Source organism: Coregonus lavaretus (assembly GCF_964263955.1).
Source record: "Coregonus lavaretus genome assembly, chromosome: 22".
Lineage (NCBI taxonomy): Eukaryota > Metazoa > Chordata > Actinopteri > Salmoniformes > Salmonidae > Coregonus > Coregonus lavaretus.
Window position 1 is genome coordinate 45126467 of NC_140009.1, and position 21613 is coordinate 45148079.

At 42.9% G+C, this 21613-nt stretch overlaps 1 protein-coding gene across 2 annotated transcripts; it reads right to left on the reverse strand.

Moving 5' to 3' along the window:
- Positions 1-6798: 6798 nt before the first annotated feature.
- On the reverse strand, positions 6799-20590 carry LOC311149997 (TAR DNA-binding protein 43-like). 2 transcript variants are annotated; one of them, XM_084187231.1, is made up of 6 exons: positions 19826-20567; positions 9356-9519; positions 8941-9081; positions 8651-8821; positions 8443-8527; positions 7400-7585 (listed from the first exon to the last, which is right to left on the reverse strand). In XM_084187231.1, exons 1-6 carry the CDS (start codon positions 20064-20066, stop codon positions 7491-7493), a joined length of 897 nt encoding a protein of 298 aa, XP_084043357.1. In that variant the 5' UTR covers positions 20067-20567; the 3' UTR covers positions 7400-7490. The 2 variants fall into 2 exon arrangements, with proteins under 2 accessions (XP_084043356.1, XP_084043357.1); XM_084187230.1 differs by having other exon boundaries at positions 6799-8527; positions 19826-20590.
- Between the last annotated feature and the right edge of the window lie 1023 nt (positions 20591-21613).

Sequence of the window (21613 nt, forward strand, 5' to 3'; positions counted from 1 at the left end):
GACTCATTATACTTGTGTCATGACATTGATAATTTTGCTCACTTCCTGTAAAGTACATAGGCCTACTTGGACATAAATGGGTACTTTGGAAATAGTGGCTTTGACTTGCAAACGTTGTGCAAATCTCTCTTTACCCACCATCATCTCTGGAATCCTCCTCCATGCCATTGACCTTCTGATTTTCTCTGTATTCTAAAATCATTCTTAGCAAATAAACAAGTAGAATTACAATATTCCCCACGCCACATTATTTTCCTTTTTGACATTTTTAATTAGCCTGCAAATTGCCAGCTCCTTATTTTTATTTACAGTTCTGTACCTAGAATACAAGGGTTGGATTTGCAATAAACAATTTCATGTCAGAAAAATAATGTAGAAAATATTGCTTATGGTTAGCCTCATATACAGTGCATTTGGAAAGTATTCAGACCCCTTTACTTTTTCCAGATTGTTACGTTAGAGCCTTATTCTAAAATGGATTCAATTGTTTTTTTCCCTCATCAATCTACCCACAATACCCCATAATGACAAAACAAAAACAGGTTTATACAAACTTTTGCAAATGTATTAAAAATACAAACACTGAAATATCAGATTTACATAAGTATTCAGACCATTTACTCAGTACTTTGTTGAAGCACCTTTGGAAGTGATTACAGCCTCAAGTTTTCTTTGGTATGACGCTACAAGCTTGGCACACCTGTATTTGGGGAGTTTTTCCCCATTCCTCTCTGCAGATCCTCTCAAGCTCAGGTTGGATGGGGAGCGTCGCTGCACAACTATTTTCAGGTGTCCAGAGATGTTTGTTTGGCTTCAAGTCTGGGCTCTGGCAGGGCCACTCAAGCACATTCAGAGACTTGTCCCAAAGCCACTCCTGCATTTTTTTTGGCTGTGTGCTTAGGGTCATTGTCCTGTTGGAAGGTGAACCTTCGCCCCAGTCTGAGCGCTCTGGAGCAGGTTTTCATCAACGATCTCTGTACTTTGCTCGTTCATCTTTCCCTCGATCCTGATGAGTCTCCCTGCCGCTGAAAAAAAGTTGTCATCAAGGCAAAGGGTGGCTATTTGAAGAATCTCAAATATAAAATATATTTCGATTTGTTTAACACTTTTTTTGGTTACTACATGATTCCATATGTGTTATTTCATAGTTTTGATGTCTTCACTATTATTCTACAATGTAGAAAATAGTAAAAAAAATAAAGAAAAACACTTGAATGAGTATGTGTTCTAAAACTTTTGACCAGTAGTGTATATAAAAACGCAAAAAGGTATAAAAACCTTTTTTCGCTTTGTCATTATGGGGTATTGTGTGTAACAGTCGTGGTCAAAAGTTTTGAGAATAACACAAGTATTGGTCTTCACAAAGTTCGCTGCTTCAGTGTTATGAGAGATTTTTGTCAGATGTTACTATGGTATACTGTAGTATAATTACAAGCATTCCATAACTGTCAAAGCCTTTTATTGACAATTACAAAGTTTATGCAAAGAGTCAATATTTGCAGTGTTGACATATCTTTTTCAAAACCTCTGCAATCCGCCCTGGCATGCTGTCAATTAACTTCTGGGCCACATCCTGACTGATGGCAGCCCATTCTTGCGTAATCAATGCTTCGAGTTTGTCCGAATTTGTGGGTTTTTGTTTGTCCACCCGCCTCTTGAGGATTGACCACAAGTTCTCAATGGGATTAATGTCTGGGGAGTTTCCTGGCCATGGACCCAAAATGTCGATGTTTTGTTCCCCGAGCCACTTAGTTATCACTTTTGCCTTACGGCAAGGTGCTCCATCATCATGCTGGAAAAGGCATTGGTCGTCACCAAACTGTTCTTGGATGGTTGGGAGAAGTTGCTCTCGGAGGATGTGTTGGTACCATTCTTTATTCATGGCAGTGTTCTTAAGCAAAATTGTGAGTGAGCCCACTCCCTTGGCTGAGAAGCAACCCCACACATGAATGGTCTCAGGATGCTTTACTGTTGGCATGACACAGGACTGATGGTAGCGCTCACCTTGTCTTCTCCAGACAAGGTGTTTTCCGGATGCCCCAAACAATCAGAAAGGGGATTCATTAGAGAAAATGACTTTACCCCAGTCCTCAGCAGTCCAATCCCTGTACCTTTTGCAGAATATCAGTCTGTCCCTGATGTTTTTCCTGGAGAGAAGTGGCTTCTTTGCTGCCCTTTCTTGACACCAGGCCATCCTCTAAAACTCTTCGCCTCACTGTGCATGCAGATGCACTCTCACCTGCCTGCTGCCATTCCTGAGCAAGCTCTGCACTGGTGGTGCCCCGATCCCGCAGCTGAATCAACTTTAGGAGACGGTCCTGGCGCTTGCTGGACTTTCTTGGGAGCCCTGAAGCCTTCTTCACAACAATTGAACCTCTCTCCTTGAAGTTCTTGATGATCCGATAAATGGTTGATTTAGGTGCAATCTTACTAGCAGCAATATCCTTGCCTGTGAAGCCCCTTTTGTGCAAAGCAATGATGACGGCACGTGTTTCCTTGCAGGTAATCATGGTTAACAGAGGAAGAACAATGATTTCAAGCACCACCCTCCTTTTAAAGCTTCCAGTCTGTTATTCTTACTCAATCAGCATGACAGAGTGATCTCCAGCCTTGTCCTCGTCAACAATCTCACCTGTGTTAACGAGAGAATCACTGACATGATGGCAGCTGGTCCTTTTGTGGCAGGGCTGAGATGCAGTGGAAATGTTTTTTGGGGATTAAGTTCATTTTCATGGCAAAGAGGGACTTTGCAATTAATTGCAATTCATCTGATCACTCATGACATTCTGGAGTATATGCAAATTGCCATCATCAAAACTGAGGCAGCAGACTTTGTGAAAATTAGTATGTGTCATTCTCAACTTGTACAGTGCATTGAGTTTATTTTTATACATTTTAGAGTAAGGCTGTAATGTAACAAAATGCAAAAAAAAAGGGTCTGAATACTTTCCGAATGCACTGTACATTATCTACTGGTATCATTTTAAATTGAGAACATTTTTCTAGCTCATCAATATGCTAATTTGTGAGTTTAGCTATACTCTGCTTCAGATGTACATTGACAAGGGGACATTGATTGTACATGCCCATTAGGCCAGTTCTGCCATCATACTGTAGGCCTATGGCTGCATTGGCGATGCATGCCATTATGTGAAGCTGCAAAATGGGTTCACAAGGCCGATATCCTGAGACTGTGACAATCAAATAAAACCCATTGGAGAGCTCACAACTGGATAAAAAGGTAATGTTAATTTGAGGAAGCAACACGGAAAAAGACAAATAAGTGGCAGATCCCCTTCACACCTTTTTATTGCAGAATTGTGATCTGTGATGAACTAGTGTCAATGTTCATTCATCTTCAATGTTTTTAAGTTAACAATTAATACAAGTTTAATGAAAATAGATTTTGTTCATTTTATTCTAACTTGTTTGTAAATGTTAGACATCTTAGTAAGTAAGCTGTTATTACTAAAGCATTACCAGAGGTGGCCAACCTTGCTCCACTCCCTGATCTACTGGGTGTGCATTCTATTCCAGCCCAGCAATAATACACATGATCAACTCATTAGGTTTGATAAGATGAATTGGGTGTGTTAGTGCTGGGCTGGAACAGAAGCCAGCATACCTCCAGGAGAAGGATTGGCCTGCTACCATTGTAATTTTATTTACTTATTTTATTTAACCTTTATTTAAACAGGGAGTCACATTGAGATTAAAAATCTATTTTACAAGAGAGCCCTGTATACACAATAAACCAAAATAAACATATTTAATAAAAGCAATCACATTCAACTACATAGAGGTCCTCAGTCAATAGTTTGAACTGCCTGCGTGGCACCAGCACACCCAACTGCAGTGAACTCTGCAGATTATTCCACAAATTAGGGACAAAAGAACAAAACGCAGATTTTCCCAAATCTGTGGAGACTGAAGGGATCTCTAGTGTTATCCATTCCTGAGAACGGGTTTGGTAACTTATGATTCTTAACTTAATTAATGAAGGGAGTTTCTGTAATAAAAGAGAATGCAGCTCTCTTCTTACAGACAGAGAGGTCCATCCCACATTTGTATACAGTGTTGAACAGTCCTAAAATTGTCCCCTGTGATAAAACGTATTGCGGAATGCTAGACTGCATCCCCAAGGGTTTCAAAACAGAGGTTCCCGCATGCATGTAAACAATATCATCAAAATCCAATACAGTGAGAAGCATTGTTTGAACAATCTTTCTCCTATTTTCAATACTGAGGCATGATTTATTTCAATATTTAAAAAAACTCTCTTAGCTTCTTAGTCAGATTTTCTATATGCGTTACGAAGGACAACTTGTCATCAATCCAGACACCCAGGTACTTATATTGAGAAACAAGCTCAATTTGGGCTCCATTTGTAGCGCAAATATGCAGGTCCTCAGGGTCAACATTTCGTGACCTAGCATGATCTTAGCGACAGCATCTGTCAAGATGGCCTGAGTTCTGTCGCTAAGATAATTCTGAAACCATAAACAGGATGTATATCCCAGGCCTATTCTTGATAACTTCTTCAGCAAAACAGAATGATCAACAGTGTTGAACTCCTTTGACAGATCAATAAACAAGGCAGCACAGCTCTTTTAGCATCCAAGGCATTGACAAGATCATTAACAACTAGCGTGGTTGCTGTGGTAGTACTATGCCCAGGCCTAAACCCTGATTGGTTTATATTAAAAATACAATTATCAGATAAAAAGGAACATATATTTCCATTCTTCCCATCACGGACTGGTAGAGCTGAGACACCAGGTGGGTGCAATAAGAAAAACAGCAGTACTCAGAACCTCCATACACGGACCTCTAGCCGCTGTCTTCCAAGTTCTACAAGGGCAAAATTACTAGTTGATAACAATTCATGTTTGTATTTACATCACGTAATGTAGTGCTCAGTAGAAAGTATATTTATTGGCGAATTGTAGCTAGCTTTTCCCCAATGGTTCCGCTAGCTAGCAAGTGATTCTGTGGAAATCAAGTCCAGTCTGCTGTAGAACTCGATGCTGTGTAAGACGCAAACTCTCGTCGTAGTGAGCAGGACAATGCAAAATTTGTCAAAACGTTTTGAACCACAACAGGACGTTCCCAGACATTTCTGGCTAGTCTATCGCAGAACCGCCTGTGAACACTTCAAGCAGTTCAGGGACAATGAATAAGCCTGCCCTCCTCTTCCTTATTAGTACAGTTAGAAATCGAGAAGGAATATCATCCACAATGATGCTACTAACATTTCTATCAGCTATGGAGACCGTTCATCAGCCAGAACCGCCTGTGAAGGAGCACAAATTATGCAAAAATGTTAGCATGGATGGAAACCTCAAACACATTATCAATGTACAATTCATGCTAAGTGCACTAGTCACAATTCAATTCACATATCCTTCTGTTTTTATTGTTCACAATAACTATGCTCTGATTTAGTGCATGTTGTCATAACCAATCATTCCTTCACTCAATTTACCCAAGTGCGGTTTTATTGAGTAGTTCAATGAGGTGTTATAGCACAGGTAGGGATGACAATGTTCACTGTTACCCATTTACCCAAGTGCGGTTTTATTGAGTAGTTCAATGAGGTGTTATAGCACAGGTAGGGATGACAATGTTCACTGTTACCCAAGAACGAGGAACACTGAACTAGACTAACCAATTGTACAAATCCATTGCTCTTTAGTCCATGAAGAGGGGGAGGGGAGGGGTTAGGAGATCAGGAGTGTGAGCCTGGCTAAGGGCTGGATTCAAGCACAATTGAAATGTAAAGGTAATTTCTGATTAAGCTGACTTATGCAGTGTTTTACCATGAACGCAGTTTCTGCGAACGCGGGAACATTGCCTTTCAATTTCAATCGTGCTGAACTCCCACGATACGGATTGAGTCGAGCCCTAAATCTAAATTCAACAAATTGAGTTGATCTATAAAAGATATTGATCTAATATTGCCACACTGCCTCAAATGAGAATGCGAACTTGGCAACAGTAATTTCTGACCAGGCACCAAATATGGTGCTGGCTGCTGATAGACGATAGAAGCTTGTCTAAATGGAGAATTACAACAAATGATTCAAAATGTTACACTATTTTACACTTTAAATAACTAAAAATAAAGAGTTCAATATCAGTACACAAGCAATACAATTCCTGCTGGCGAGTTCAATCATAAATGATCCAAAACCCTGTAAAATTGACTCAAGTCATTCCCCAAATCAAAGAGGGATCTACAGAATATTTAAAATAAAAGCCTTTTCTTTGCATTTCCAATTACAATAACCAATGGCTGTATTGTGACAAAGCATAATTTAACGACAAAATTAAATCTTTCGAAAGCAAGATTTAAAATAAGGTAATGTCTTAAAAAAACATACAAATAAAACACCACTTAATTGCAGGCGATTAGTTAAATAAATGACATTTTGCCCTGCTTTTAAGATTCTCATTTGAAGGTATAAACCGAATACCTCTGCCCAATTGAGAATGGTCAGTTTTAAATTTCAAATGGGGGTGGTCCAAGGGGTCTTGTTAGTGAGGTGAAGAAGTCCCTTTTCAGGCATAAGGCATTCTGCAGCATCTCCACTGTTGGCTTGTTGCCTGCCCCCAACCAACAGTGCATCAAACTCCAGTCTTCAGCTTCCCGATAACTGACTTCACTCTGGGGTTCTGATGTAAACCTGGGCAGGCAGTGTCCAGGTCCCTATACATGCAAATTAGAGTGTTGGCAGTTCAATTAATAGTAACAGCCCCCCCCCCAAAAAAAAAGATCACTGTCAGGTACGCAACATACCTAGTCAAATTTAGTTTTATTTGAGAATTCCCTTTGATTCACAAAACATATAAAATGCATTCAAAAACACTTAACACAAAATGTCAATAGGGACTCGTCAAACGCTCGCCACTTCACCCTCTTAAGACACACTGAGTTCACGTGCAACGTCACACAATCCTCCAATCTCCCCCAGTGCTCTCAACACAGACAACCACCAACAGCAGGTCACATTTTCACACAGGTGTAGGAACAAGGAGAAAATAAAGCACACACACCCTACAGCATTCACATCAAATCAGACAGCAAGAAAGGATACAAATATTCTTAGCGCTAAACATTCCACTGTGCTTAAGATTAAGCTTGATAGAAATAGAGAAAGGAGACCTTAGGGATCTCAAGATGCGATGAATGTCCTTTTGATGGTCATATGGAACACACTTCTTCCTTTCACACTCGCACAAAGCCACAGGTTCTTCACAACTCTCGCAGACAACTGGCTCTTTAGCATCGCACAACCAGTCCTTTTCACACTTCTTTTCCCCCGTTCGCGCACTCAGTCTCTCACTCTTTGGCCACTACCAATCGCATTGTTCTCAAGTGATGAAGCTGACAAGATTTTTAGATCCATGAAAAGGGGAGAAAAAAGACAACACCCACCGTCTAACACAGTATATGCAGAGTGAAGCTGTGTCTTTTGATGGCAAAGCATTTACACATGGGAAGAGGGGTACTGATACTGAGTTCGGTCGAACATTACTGCCAACGAGGGGCTTCTTCCCGGGAAATTCGAAAAGAGTTGGTTAACTGTTGAAGAGATTTTCATGAAGGCGTTTCCATAAAACGGCAAACAAAAAAGATACCATCAACTGCATTGAGATTAAACCTCAAGCCCAATTCAAGACCATTTAATCACATACAGGTGGTTGAGGGGGGCTTTCGTGATACTCGTGCATCTCAGAAATACCTACTTAGCATGCAGAGTCATCTCATGTCTAATACAAAATAACTTTTTCTCAAGAAAAACAAAAAATGACAGGTAGTGTAGCAGTTTACCACTAAAGAACTATACACTTCAACCACTCTGTGCACTCATTTCCTACATAATTAGTCACACACACAAACATATGAATATTCAAATGTCTTTAACAAAATGAAAGGCAATATAGTTTTAAATAGCAGGGAGATAAGATATGACTAACTCTTTCTTGCCCCTCAAAATACTTACCAGATTAATCTAGAAATAGGACTTTAAATCAAAGCTTTCTACATTCCCCAACCTGATGACTTTGACTCCATAGAGGTCCCAAAGCCAGAGCTGAACCCACTGCTGGAGGCAGAGTTGGTGCCTGCAGCCCACCCTAGACTAGCTGAGCTGGGGCTGCTGTAACTGGTGCTGCTAGAGCTATAGGCCTGGCTCTGATCTCGGTTGGCACTGGTCTGCCCGGCGGCGGTGGTGCCTGCCGCATTGGTCTGACCTTGCTGGTTAGCCAGCATACCCATCATGCCCCAGCTGCTCTGCAGAGCGGCGGCCATCATGGCTGGGTTAAGGCTAAGCCCCCCGAAATTCACCCCGCTACTGCCACTGCTCCCTAGCCCTCCACGACCACCGCCATAGCCCTGGCCCCCGAACCCACCGGCACCACGATCCATCATTTGCCTACTATTATTGTGCTTAGGCTCGGCGTTGGAGATATGCACACTGACGCCCTTGATGATCAGGTCCTCTCCACACAGGGCTGAGGCAACCTAGACAGAGAGGGGGGCGGGTGGAGGAGATGATTCAACAAGCAAACCAAACAGAGTATAATCTGCGCACCACTTCAAAAGTCTTGACCCAACAGGTTGATCAACGGCCATAGGAAAACATACCTGGTCGTCTGCGAAAGTGACAAAGGCGAACGCTCGGAAGGGTTTGGGAATGAAGACGTCGGTGACCTCACCATACTGCATGAAGAACTGCCGGAGCTCATCAGTGGTTATGTCCTCTGTGCAGCGGCCAACAAATATTTTACGGCTGCGCATGGGCTCATCGGGACCTGCCTATCATGACAATAAGAGTGAAAGCCCTTAAGTATTTTACCTGAACTGTGAATCTAACAAAATCGAGACTTTAGAGGAAAGGATTCAAATAAGCGGGTACTCAAACATTGATTAAATACCTTAGAGTTGGGTAGTTTGCAGTCACACCATCTTCCGTCAATCATGTGTCGCTGAGAAATCACTTTGGATTGAGTCTCGTACTCAGTGAACCGAACAAAGCCAAAACCCTTTGAGTTCCCAGTCTTAACATCTCTTTTGACCTGCGCGCGCAGAGAGAGAGCGAGAGAGGTATGATTATTGACATGCATGCTACCTCCATGAAGTACATCAACCATTAATAATAATAATAATAATAATAATATGCCATTTAGCAGACGCTTTTATCCAAAGCGACTTACAGTCATTCGTGCATACATTTTTGTGTATGGGTGGTCCCGGGGATCGAACCCACTACCTTGGCGTTACAAGCGCCGTGCTCTACCAGCTGAGCTACAGAGGACCACATTAAACAAAATGTTGATTAGGTTGGGTTACCTGCACCATGATGACTTCTCCAAAAGTGGCGAAGTAGTCTTTCAAATCTTGCTCAGATGTTTTCCAAGGCAACCCAAGGATAATGAGGTCTGATGTTTTCTCGATACCCCGCTTCATTTTAACCGCAGAGGCAGCATCCATTTCATCCATTTTCCTTTTGTTATCTGACACAGGAATGCAAAATGTTGTATGACATTATGATACAGTGTTAAGACAAAATCAAGAGGATGAACAATGTTAAAATACTTGGTCATTGGCCTAAACAAACTAGCTAAGAAATATAAATGTTTGGTAGATCTAGCTAGTATACCCTATAGAGACGGACCCTATTGAGTGTAGCAATGTCGTTGTCCTGCGCTCCGACCTTCTACGTACTCCCGTACCACATGAAAATTGTAACGCGGCATATCATTCCTTGCGTAGCCATGGCAGCTCGCTTGGTTCCTTGATCTGGTCTATAGGCTATGCATCAAAGTAACCTATTTTGCATTGATAAATACATTTTATCTCAGCGACTGTTCAAACAATAAACCAAACATTGTAGCCTTATTAGAATCCCCCCAAAAGTAATAACTATTGATTCCAGGCTTTGGTAAAAACAGCTGTGAGATGTGCTTTTTCTCTGCAACCAAAACATGAGAACATTCCATTTTATCTCATATGGGTGTGAATACATTGTAGCAGCATATCAAATTGGGATAATGTTGTAGGTTACATTGGCAAGTATACAAATATTTGCCACGGCATATTATTTAATTATAAATCAGAATATTTCAAATGGCGATGTGGGAAGCTAATCAACTTCAAAATCACTTCGACTTCAAGATTGCTGTCTCGGTTTAGCTTGGCATTAAATAAGCACCCTATTTGGCATTGATAAAGTATATAAATCGCAGTCGCTAGAGCGCGATGTGACACAGCCTGGGATCAAACCCGGGTCTGTAGGGACGCCTCATGCTCTGCGATGCAGTGCCTTAGACCGCTGCGCCACTCAGGAGGCCCCAAAAACATATTTTGACCAATAGGTAAAATATGATAATTGTGTAGATACCAACGGTCCAAATCTAATGTCTCTGTCGTAATCTGTTCAATAGTTATTGGAATTTGTACCCTTGTAGGATGGCCACAATTAGGGTGACTAAATCGATGGGAGGCCAAAGAAAGAACAAAAATGGTCAAAAATCCAGAAAATAGCATTGCGTCAGCTAGACTTATTACTGTCTGCGCAATGAACAGAGAACCCAACTGGCTGGACCGACTCAGACAGTATATCCCGAGAGAGCCATGTTTCCGTGTTCATTAAAAGTCCTACAATGTGATTTTCTGGATTTTTCTCTCTCAATTTGTCTGTCATAGTTGACGTGTACCTATGATGAAAATTACAGGCCTCTCTCATCTTTTTAAGTGGGAGAACTTGCACAATTGGTGGCTGACTAAATACTTTTTTCCCCCACTGTATATGATCAGAGCATGACAATGTTCTATTTCACACCGAGGCTTGGTGGTTATCGAGGGAGAGTGTTGGAAATATTTTTCTAATTGAGAGAGGAACTTGCAATGGATGTAAAAAACTGACTTGACTTTCTGTGTAATGAAAATAAAAAAAAGTGTCTCCTTGCCAATGTAACAGACATGTTTGGTAAAATGAACGAACTGAACGCAAGCATGCATGGGAAATACCAAAAAATTCTACAGAATCTGCTATATACGTTTGACTGTGATCCTGGAGCTAATCTTGCCATAATATGGACTTGGTCTTTTACCAAATTGGGCTATCTTCTGTATACCACCCCTACCTTGTCACAACACAACTGATTGGCACAAACGCATTAAGGAGGAAAGAAATTTCACAAATTAACTTTTAACAAGGCAAACCTGTTAATTGAAATCCATTCCAGGTGACTACCTCATGAAGCTGGTTGAGAGAATGCCAAGAGTGTGCAAAGCTGTCATCAAGGAAAAGGGTGGCTACTTTGAAGAATCTCAAATATAAAATATATTTCGATTTGTTTAACACTTTTTTGGTTACTACAGGTCCTTCCCTCCTGCTCCGTGGCTTGACGACTCATTGCGAGCTCACAGAACAGGGCTCCGGGCAGCCGAGCAGAAATGGAGGAAAACTAGACTCCCTGCGGAGTCTAGTCTCCCTGGCATCTTTTCACTCCCTCCTCTCTACATTTTATTCCTCTGTTTCTGCTGCTAAAGCCACTTTCTACCACTCTAAATTCCAAGCATCTGCCTCTAACCCTAGGAAGCTCTTTGCCACCCCCTCCTCCCTCTCTGTGGATGACTTCGTCAACCATTTTGAAAAGAAGGTTGATGACATCCGATCCTCATTTGTTAAGTCAAATGACACAGCTGGTCCTGCTCACACTGCCCTACCCTATGCTTTCACTTCTTTCTCCCCTCGCTCTCCAGATGAAATCTTGCGACTTGTGACGGCCGGCCGCCCAACAACCTGCCCGCTTGACCCTACCCCCTCCTCTCTTCTCCAGACCATTTCCCGGAGACCTTCTCCCTTACCTCACCTCGCTCATCAACTCATCCTTGACCGCTGGCTATGTCCCTTCTGTCTTCAAGAGAGCGAGAGTTGCACCACTCCTCAAAAAACCTACACTCGATCCCGCCGATGTCAACAACTACAGACCAGTATCCCTTCTTTCTTTTCTCTCCAAAACTCTTGAGCGTGCCGTCTTTAGCCAACTCTCTTGCTATCTCTCTCAGAATGACCTTCTTGATCCAAACCAGTCAGGTTTCAAGACTGGTCATTCAACTGAGACTGCTCTTCTCTGTGTCATGGAGGCTCTCCGCACTGCTAATGCTAACTCTCTCTCCTCTGCTCTCGTCCTTCTAGACCTATCTGCTGCCTTTGATACTGTGAACCATTAGATCCTCCTCTCCACCCTCTCCGAGTTAGGCATCTCGGCTCACTCTTGGATTGCGTCCTACCTGACAGGTCGCTCCTACCAGGTGGCGTGGCGAGAATCTGTCTCCGCACCACGTGCTCTCACCACTGGTGTCCCCCAGGGCTCAGTTCTAGGCCCTCTCCTATTCTCCCTATACACCAAGTCACTTGGCTCTGTCATATCCTCACATGGCCTCTCCTATCATTGCTACGCAGACGACACACAATTAATCTTCTCCTTTCCCCCTTCTGATAACCAGGTGGCGAATCGCATCTCTGCATGTCTGGCAGACATATCAGTGTGGATGACGGATCACCACCTCAAGCTGAACCTCGGCAAGACAGAGCTGCTCTTCCTCCCGGGGAAGGACTGCCCGTTCCATGATTTCGCCATCACGGTTGACAACTCCGTTGTGTCCTCCTCCCAGAGTGCAAAGAGCCTTGGCGTGACCCTGGACAACACCCTGTCGTTCTCCGCTAACATCAAAGCGGTGACCCGATCCTGCAGGTTCATGCTCTACAACATTCGCAGAGTACGACCCTACCTTACACAGAAAGCAGCACAGTTCCTAATCCAGGTACTTGTCATCTCCCGTCTGGATTACTGCAACTCGCTATTGGCTGGGCTCCCTGCCTGTGCCATTAAACCCCTACAACTCATCCAGAACGCCGCAGCCGTCTGGTGTTCAACCTTCCCAAGTTCTCTCACGTCACCCCACTGGCTTCCAGTTGAAGCTCGCATCTGCTACAAGACCATGGTGCTTGCCTACGGAGCTGTGAGGGGAACGGCACCTCCGTACCTTCAGGCTCTGATCAGTCCCTACACCCAAAACGAGGGCACTACGTTCATCCACCTCTGGCCTGCTGGCTCCCCTACCTCTGCGGAAGCACAGTTCCCACTCAGCCCAGTCAAAACTGTTCGCTGCTCTGGCACCCCAATGGTGGAACAAGCTCCCTCACGCCAGGACAGCGGAGTCACTCACCACCTTCCGGAGACACTTGAAACCCCACCTCTTTAAGGAATACTAATTGTAAAGTGGTTGTCCCACTGGCTATCATAAGGTGAATGCACCAATTTGTAAGTCGCTCTGGATAAGAGCGTCTGCTAAATGACGAAAATGTAAATGTTTATTTCATAGTTTTGATGTCTTCACTATTATTCTACAATGTAGAAAATAGTCAAAAGAAAAGAAAAACCCTGGAATGAGTAGGTGTCCAAACATTTGACTGGTACATGTATATACACTGCTCAAAAAAATAAAGGGAACACTTAAACAACACAATGTAACTCCAAGTCAATCACACTTCTGTGAAATCAAACTGTCCAATTAGGAAGCAACACTGATTGACAATACATGTCACATGCTGTTGTGCAAATGGAATAGACAACAGGTGGAAATTATAGGCAATTAGCAAGACACCCCCAATAAAGGACTGGTTTTGCAGGTGGTGACCACAGACCACTTCTCAGTTCCTATGCTTCCTGGCTGATGTTTTGGTCACTTTTGAATGCTGGCGGTGCTTTCACTATAGTGGTAGCATGAGACGGAGTCTACAACCCACACAAGTGGCTCAGGTAGTGCAGCTCATCCAGGATGGAACATCAATGCGAGCTGTGGCAAGAAGGTTTGCTGTGTCTGTCAGCGTAGTGTCCAGAGCATGGAGGCGCTACCAGGAGACAGGCCAGTACATCAGGAGACGTGGAGGAGGCCGTAGGAGGGCAACAACCCAGCAGCAGGACTGCTACCTCCGCCTTTGTGCAAGGAGGAGCACTGCCAGTGCCCTGTAAAATGACCTCCAGCAGGCCACAAATGTGCATGTCTGCTCAAACAGTCAAACAGACTCTATGAGGGTGGTATGAGGGCCCGACGTCCACAGGTGGGGGTTGTGCTTACAGCCCAACACCGTGCAGGATGTTTGGCATTTGCCAGAGAACACCAAGATTGGCAAATTCGCCACTGGCGCCCTGTGTTCTTCACAGATAAAAGCAGGTTCACACTGAGCACATGACAGAGTCTGGAGACGCCGTGGAGAACGTTCTGCTGCCTGCAACATCCTCCAGCATGACTGGTTTGGCAGTGGGTCAGTCATGGTGTGGGGTGGCATTTCTTTGGGGGGCCGCACAGCCCTCCATGTGCTCGCCAGAGGTAGCCTGACTGCCATTCGGTACCGAGATGAGATCCTCAGACCCCTTGTGAGACCATATGCTGGTGCGGTTGGCCCTGGGTTCCTCCTAATGCAAGACAATGCTAGACCTCATGTGGCTGGAGTGTCAGCAGTTCCTGCAAGAGGAAGGCATTGATGCTATGGACTGGCCCGCCCGTTCCCCAGACCTGAATCCAATTGAGCACATCTGGGACATCATGTCTCGCTCCATCCACCAACGCCACGTTGCACCACAGACTGTCCAGGAGTTGGCGGATGCTTTAGTCCAGGTCTGGGAGGAGATCCCTCAGGAGACCATCCGCCACCTCATCAGGAGCATGCCCAGCCATTGTAGGGAGGTCATACAGGCACGTGGATGCCACACACACTACTGAGCCTCATTTTGACTTGTTTTAAGGACATTACATCAAAGCTGGATCAGCCTGTAGTGTGGTTTTCCACTTTAATTTTGAGGGTGACTCCAAATCTGGGGCGGCAGGTAGCTTAGTGGTTAAGAGCGTTGTGCCAGTAACCGAAAGGTCGCTGGTTCTAATCCCCGAGCCGACTAGGTGAAAGATCTGTCGATGTGCCCTTGAGCAAGGCACTTAACCCTAATTGCTCCTGTAAGTCGCTCTGGATAAGAGCGTCTGCTAAATGACTAAAATGTAAATGTAAATGTAAATCCAGACCTCCATGGGTTGATAAATTTGATTTCCATTGATAATGTGTGTGATTTTGTTGTCAGCACATTCAACTATGTAAAGAAAAAAGTATTTAATAAGATTATTTCATTCATTCAGATCTAGGATGTGTTATTTTAGTGTTCCCTTAATTTTTTTGAGCAGTATATATATATATATATATTCTAAAAACCTGTTTTTGCTTCGTCATTATTGGGTATTGGGTGTAGATTGATAAAACAGTTTTTAATCCATTTTAGAACAAGGCTGTAATGTAACAATTTTGAAAAAGTCAAGGGGTCTGAATACTTTCCTAATGCACTGTATAAATCTGAAGCATCGGTTGGCGTTTCCACTCACTACCAAATATGGTGATGAGAGGAAGCCCAGTGCTAATCTTCTCGTCAATGAAACATTTGATCTTCATACAGATCTGTTTCCAAAACTAGAATGTGTAACAGAGTTGACTGCATTTTGTAGACTTTACCCTTTGCCAAAGTCTCTAAAAATTGTGTTGTTTAGGAGTTCAAGGGTGAATTTAGTTATTGTATACGAGCACTTAAGAGTACGCGTTCCATAACGGAAATATGAAAATAAATGCTCTTGCGTGCCAATAGGATCTCAAACATCATGAAGTTTACCATAGTTCCCCAGAATGTTTGAGCGAGTCACGTATTTGTTTGTAAATAGCACAACGGGTGAAAGCGGGAGCAGTTGAGTCCAGCTGTGTATTGACAGGGGTCGCGTTTTATATTGAAAGTCAACAGGTTATTTTTGCTTCAATCGAGTGATCAGGGAGGTGCAACTATAGTTTTCCTTCAAAGAAAACACATTAGTGCAACATTCTGCAGATAAATTTTCATCAGATGACAACAGAAGTGCAACGCTATTTGGCTGGCAGCCACAGTAAATTAGTAAATGAGAGTACAATGAAAAAGCAAGGTCTTTTTGCATAAAGTTTAACTTGCTAGTCATCTAAGTAAGTTACTGAAGTAAAAAGGTGATGGGGCATCATATTGTATAAGCTTTCTGCAGTGTTTGAGAAGTCAAAGCCCATTGGAGGAGTTATCTGTACAGCTACCACCATCTTGATTTCCTTGCCTTTTTTCTCTTCTCCATTCTCCACCCGTTTTGCTCTTCCCCCCTCTTCTCCATGCAGAGCAGGCAGCCCCGTTGTCCTAGCGACTCCGGACAGACACAGCGTGTACACATGATGCTTCAGAGCAGACAAGCATGCGTCAAAACTTTGTTACTTTGCACAATGTCTCTCATTCATGTTCGCTTGTAAATGTCCAAACTCATCAAAAATGTCATTCGGTACTTGTATAACTTTATGAGCTGGATTGCCTGTTTTTGCAATTCATTTATTTTCGTTTGCGCTCTCTAGCATATTTAGCTAGCAGCCTTCATCAAAATTCACAAATTTTGTTAGCATTCTGTTAACAGATGCCCAATGGACTTTGTGCGTTTTTTTTGCACCCCCTTGTGTACTAAGCCAGTAATACCGCAAATCCCGGAATGAGAGAAGGACGGTATGAAAATATGAAAATCTGGAAACCGCCCAACCCTACATCTGATTGTCAATCACTTCAAAGGGCTCCTTCATAGGCTACCCGCACACGTTCATCCAACATATTTTCAGCCTCCAAACAGTAGTGAATGGAAAGAGACGTATGTTACACAAAACACCAAAAAGTATTATGACAAATTTGGCAAATTTCTGCGTCCGCTGTGGACTGCGGGCGTTTCTGTATCGGCCACTCATCTCTGCCTTGGCAAAATGTCACTTCTCAGTGAACCACATCGCATTTCAGCGTAGGCTATACCTCCCGTTTAAGTCCATTCACTCATTTGTCATGCCTCTGACATGCGGTAATGATAAAAAGTGGTGTAATAGCATAGTTTCCTTGACATTTTGTTTTAATTATTGTGAATGGCTCATGTTTTACCCTGGCTATATCTGCTACATGATTTACAGTGGGGGGAAAAAAGTATTTAGTCAGCCACCAATTGTGCAAGTTCTCCCACTTAAAAAGATGAGAGAGGCCTGTAATTTTCATCATAGGTACACGTCAACTATGACAGACAAATTGAGGGAAAAAAATCCAGAAAATCACATTGTAGGATTTTTAATGAATTTATATGCAAATTATGGTGGAAAATAAGTATTTGGTCACCTACAAACAAGCAAGATTTCTGGCTCTCACAGACCTGTAACTTCTTCTTTAAGAGGCTCCTCTGTCCTCCACTCGTTACCTGTATTAATGGCACCTGTTTGAACTTGTTATCAGTATAAAAGACACCTGTCCACAACCTCAAACAGTCACACTCCAAACTCCACTATGGCCAAGACCAAAGAGCTGTCAAAGGACACCAGAAACAAAATTGTAGACCTGCACCAGGCTGGGAAGACTGAATCTGCAATAGGTAAGCAGCTTGGTTTGAAGAAATCAACTGTGGGAGCAATTATTAGGAAATGGAAGACATGACCACTGAAAATCTCCCTCGATCTGGGGCTCCATGCAAGATCTCACCCCGTGGGGTCAAAATGATCACAAGAACGGTGAGCAAAAATCCCAGAACCACACGGGGGGACCTAGTGAATGACCTGCAGAGAGCTGGGACCAAAATAACAAAGCCTACCATCAGTAACACACTACGCCGCCAGGGACTCAAATCCTGCAGTGCCAGACGTGTCCCCCTGCTTAAGCCAGTACATGTCCAGGCCCGTCTGAAGTTTGCTAGAGTGCATTTGGATGATACAGAAGAGGATTGGGAGAATGTCATATGGTCAGATGAAACCAAAATAGAACTTTTTGGTAAAAACTCAACTCGTCGTGTTTGGAGGACAAAGAATGCTGAGTTGCATCCAAAGAACACCATACCTACTGTGAAGCATGGGGGTGGAAACATCATGCTTTGGGGCCGTTTTTCTGCAAAGGGACCAGGACGACTGATCTGTGTAAAGGAAAGAATGAATGGGGCCATGTATTGTGAGATTTTGAGTGAAAAACTCCTTCCATCAGCAAGGGCATTGAAGATGAAACGTGGCTGGGTCTTTCAGCATGACAATGATTCCAAACACACCGCCCGGGCAACGAAGGAGTGGCTACGTAAGAAGCATTTCAAGGTCCTGGAGTGGCCTAGCCAGTCTCCAGATCTCAACCCCATAGAAAATCTTTGGAGGGAGTTGAAAGTCCGTGTTGCCCAGCGACAGCCCCAAAACATCACTGCTCTAGAGGAGATCTGCATGGAGGAATGGGCCAAAATACCAGCAACAGTGTGTGAAAACCTTGTGAAGACTTACAGAAAACGTTTGACCTGTGTCATTGCCAACAAATGGTATATAAAAGTATTGAGAAACTTGTTATTGACCAAATACTTATTTTCCAGCCATAATTTGCAAATAAATTCATAAAAAATCCTACAATGTGATTTTCTGGATTATTTTTCTTCTAATTTTGTCTGTCATAGTTGACGTGTACCTATGATGAAAATTACAGGCCTCTCATCTTTTTAAGTGGGAGAACTTGCACAATTGGTGGCTGACTAAATACTTTTTTCCCCCACTGTATGTTAGATTATTATTTTAATGGAACGTTGGTGGAGTGCTGCAGTTGTGCATCTCTCCAACAGAGGCGCACTAGGAATGGACAAGCAAAATATTTTGAGCCCCTGCCTTTGACAAAGTGGCCAAGGCTTATCACAGGGCGGCATCAGTGCTCACCTAAAAAGCCCATATGCCACTGGTTGAGAGAAATTGTCATTGTTTTGGGGCTGAATAATGTGAGGTTTTATGTGTTGTTGGAGGTGCATCTTGGTCAGTTTAACTCAAAAAATGCCGCCATCATCAATCTGCAGCCATAGGCAGCTGCCTAATGTGCAGCCCGGCCCTGATCTTTGGTTAGTTATACAAAATATTTGTCTGTGTGTAATGGAAGAAGGCATTAAGTGTGAGGAATTAAGGCCCATATCTTTAACTTTTTGTGCATCAACTTTGTAACGTTACACAATCATAGCTATGTTGCTAGTTAGCCCTTGATAATGACTGAGTTACAGTACAGACCGAGTCTGGGGAATTTTGTTAAGAGCCCTGATGCTCGGTCTGAACATTAACACGCATTGCCTGAGGTACGGTTTTGGAAGGATAAGGCCATTAGCCTTCATATCAGCAGAAATAATAATAAAATAAAATAAACGTTAAATTGATACACACCTTTATAGGGTTAGTGTTCCCACACGGCCATATCGCAATGTTCCATTAAAGTGCGTGTTTACGGAAGACAGACCGGAGACAGAGGAACCACTTGTGCTAATTACTTACCTAGCATGGTCCGAACACCTGTATGTAAAGGAAGGACGACGCCATAAACGTGTTGTCACTGAAAAATACTGTCGGTTGTAATTGTAATAAAGCCAGTTATGAGTTTGTATTTTGCGAATAATTATTTAGATGCGTTGTGAAAGTAAAGGGCTTTGTATTTATAGAACCGTATCACAATTGAGAATCGATTCAAGTTTAGATGGAGTATTTGGCTGTTTTGGCTGCCAGAGCGAGTCTACCTCTGAAAATAACTTAAGGTCCTTGGACCAAGGGGGTATCGTTAGACTCAACTTACATATTGGTATAGTAGGTAGCTAACGTTAGCAAGTAACTAGCTAGTACAGGTAACAGCAACCATGCAGCTTCATTTGGCGAGCTATCTACTAACGTTGCCTATAAACGAAAACACATCTTACCTTTTGGGTAGTTGACGACGTACACCAGACTACCCCAGTCATTCTCAGGTGCATGCAAGATACCCTCAACTAGACGGACGCCTCGCATGCACTGAGACACAGGGTTCCTGTAACGTAGGCCGCACGCTCCGGGAAACTGAGCTGCTACTGTTGACAGCAAAACCGTCCCATCATCCTCAGATGGAATCTCCATTGGCTCTTCGTTTTCATCCTCTGCCACGCGAATGTACAACTCCGCCATGGTCTCGGAGTTAGATTAGGACGTAGCAAGCTAGCTAATGGCTAATTCACGTTGAAAGCTGATGGCGCACGCGGGGTTGTGTCGATTATTAGCAAGCCAGCCAACAAAGCCAAAGCGATATTCCAATGAGTTTCTAATCTAATTTAGGTAAAACAAGCTGACTGAACGGCAACAAGTATAGCTAATTTGTGCGTTCACGGGACAGACGTCTGTTTAAAAAAAATCGATAGATGGTGGCCATGAGAGCTGAAAGGGCCCTATGTTGCTGGCTAATAAACGCCGCACACGCTTGCAACATGAATGGCTAGCAAGAGCTCAAACGCATATGATAAACAAATATTGGCCTATCTTCTTTACTGCTTTAAAAACGAGGTCGACCCTGTTAGCGAAATAAATTATCCTTGATAAAGTATAAGAACCGGTGTAATCACACCTCCAATTTGTGAGGGTAAAAAAAATATATGAATGGCGTACGCTAATCTCCCTTGCCTTCAAACGTCTAACAAAATGGCCGCTTCTTCTTCGGTGGGGTTTATCGGCGGTTGGTATCCAACGTTATGGTGCATTACCGCGCCCTACTGTACTGGAGTGTAGGCCAGAGACAGGGAGAAACTAAATCCTGTCTGCCAGCCTTTCTCTTAAAAAATATGAAATATTTGAGACTGTATCTAATGACGTTCTACTCAATATACTATTTAAACTAATGTCCTGTATCTCCTTCTCCCTCATGATCTCAGCCTTTCTCTTTCCCCTCTCATACTGCCCACACAGTATCAATACAATTTGTAAGTCGATCTGGATAAGAGCGTCTGCTAAATGATGTAAATGTAAATGTATTGCTCCACGGTCTCTGTTTCCTGGCAATCGTCACACTTTCCTGTTGGATGCTTTCCTATCACATTTAAAGTCTTATTCAGCCGGCTGTGTCCCACCCTTAACTTTGTAAAAATAGCCTCCTCTCTTCTGTCCCTTCCTGCCATCCTCCCCTCCCCAACTTTCCTCTGTACTTGAAATAAATGCCTGCCCTTAGTATCTCTATTCCACTGCTTCTGCCATCTCTGTACCATCACTGTCCATATCAGGCTTTTTGCCTCTGCCTTGCTCATTGAAACTCATCAACATCCCCACTACTAAGTGCTTGTTTAGCCAGGAGGGTTCTAGGGGGTAACTAGCCACCCCCCTAAGAACAATGTCTAATTGCTGACACAAAAAAAGCAACATTTGAAGAAAATAATTGTATGTGGATGAAGGTCATGCTTAAGCGAATAAACTATAAAGTGAAATAAATGACTACAGTTGACAGTTTTTTAGTTATTTCATGAAATGTTGTTTTTAGAAAAGGGGCATTTTTTTAAAGTACCGGGGTAACTGCCCCCAGGGGTGCCAGTTACCCCGGTAGAAGATTATGGTATAGGGTTTCACATAAGTGTGTTAAAATCCATTTAATCCGTTTTATTTAGAAATTCTTTAGTAAGTAATACTTATAAGTCTAGTTGTCTTATTTTAATTATTTAAATAAAATATGGTGAGGGAAATGGTGTTGCACA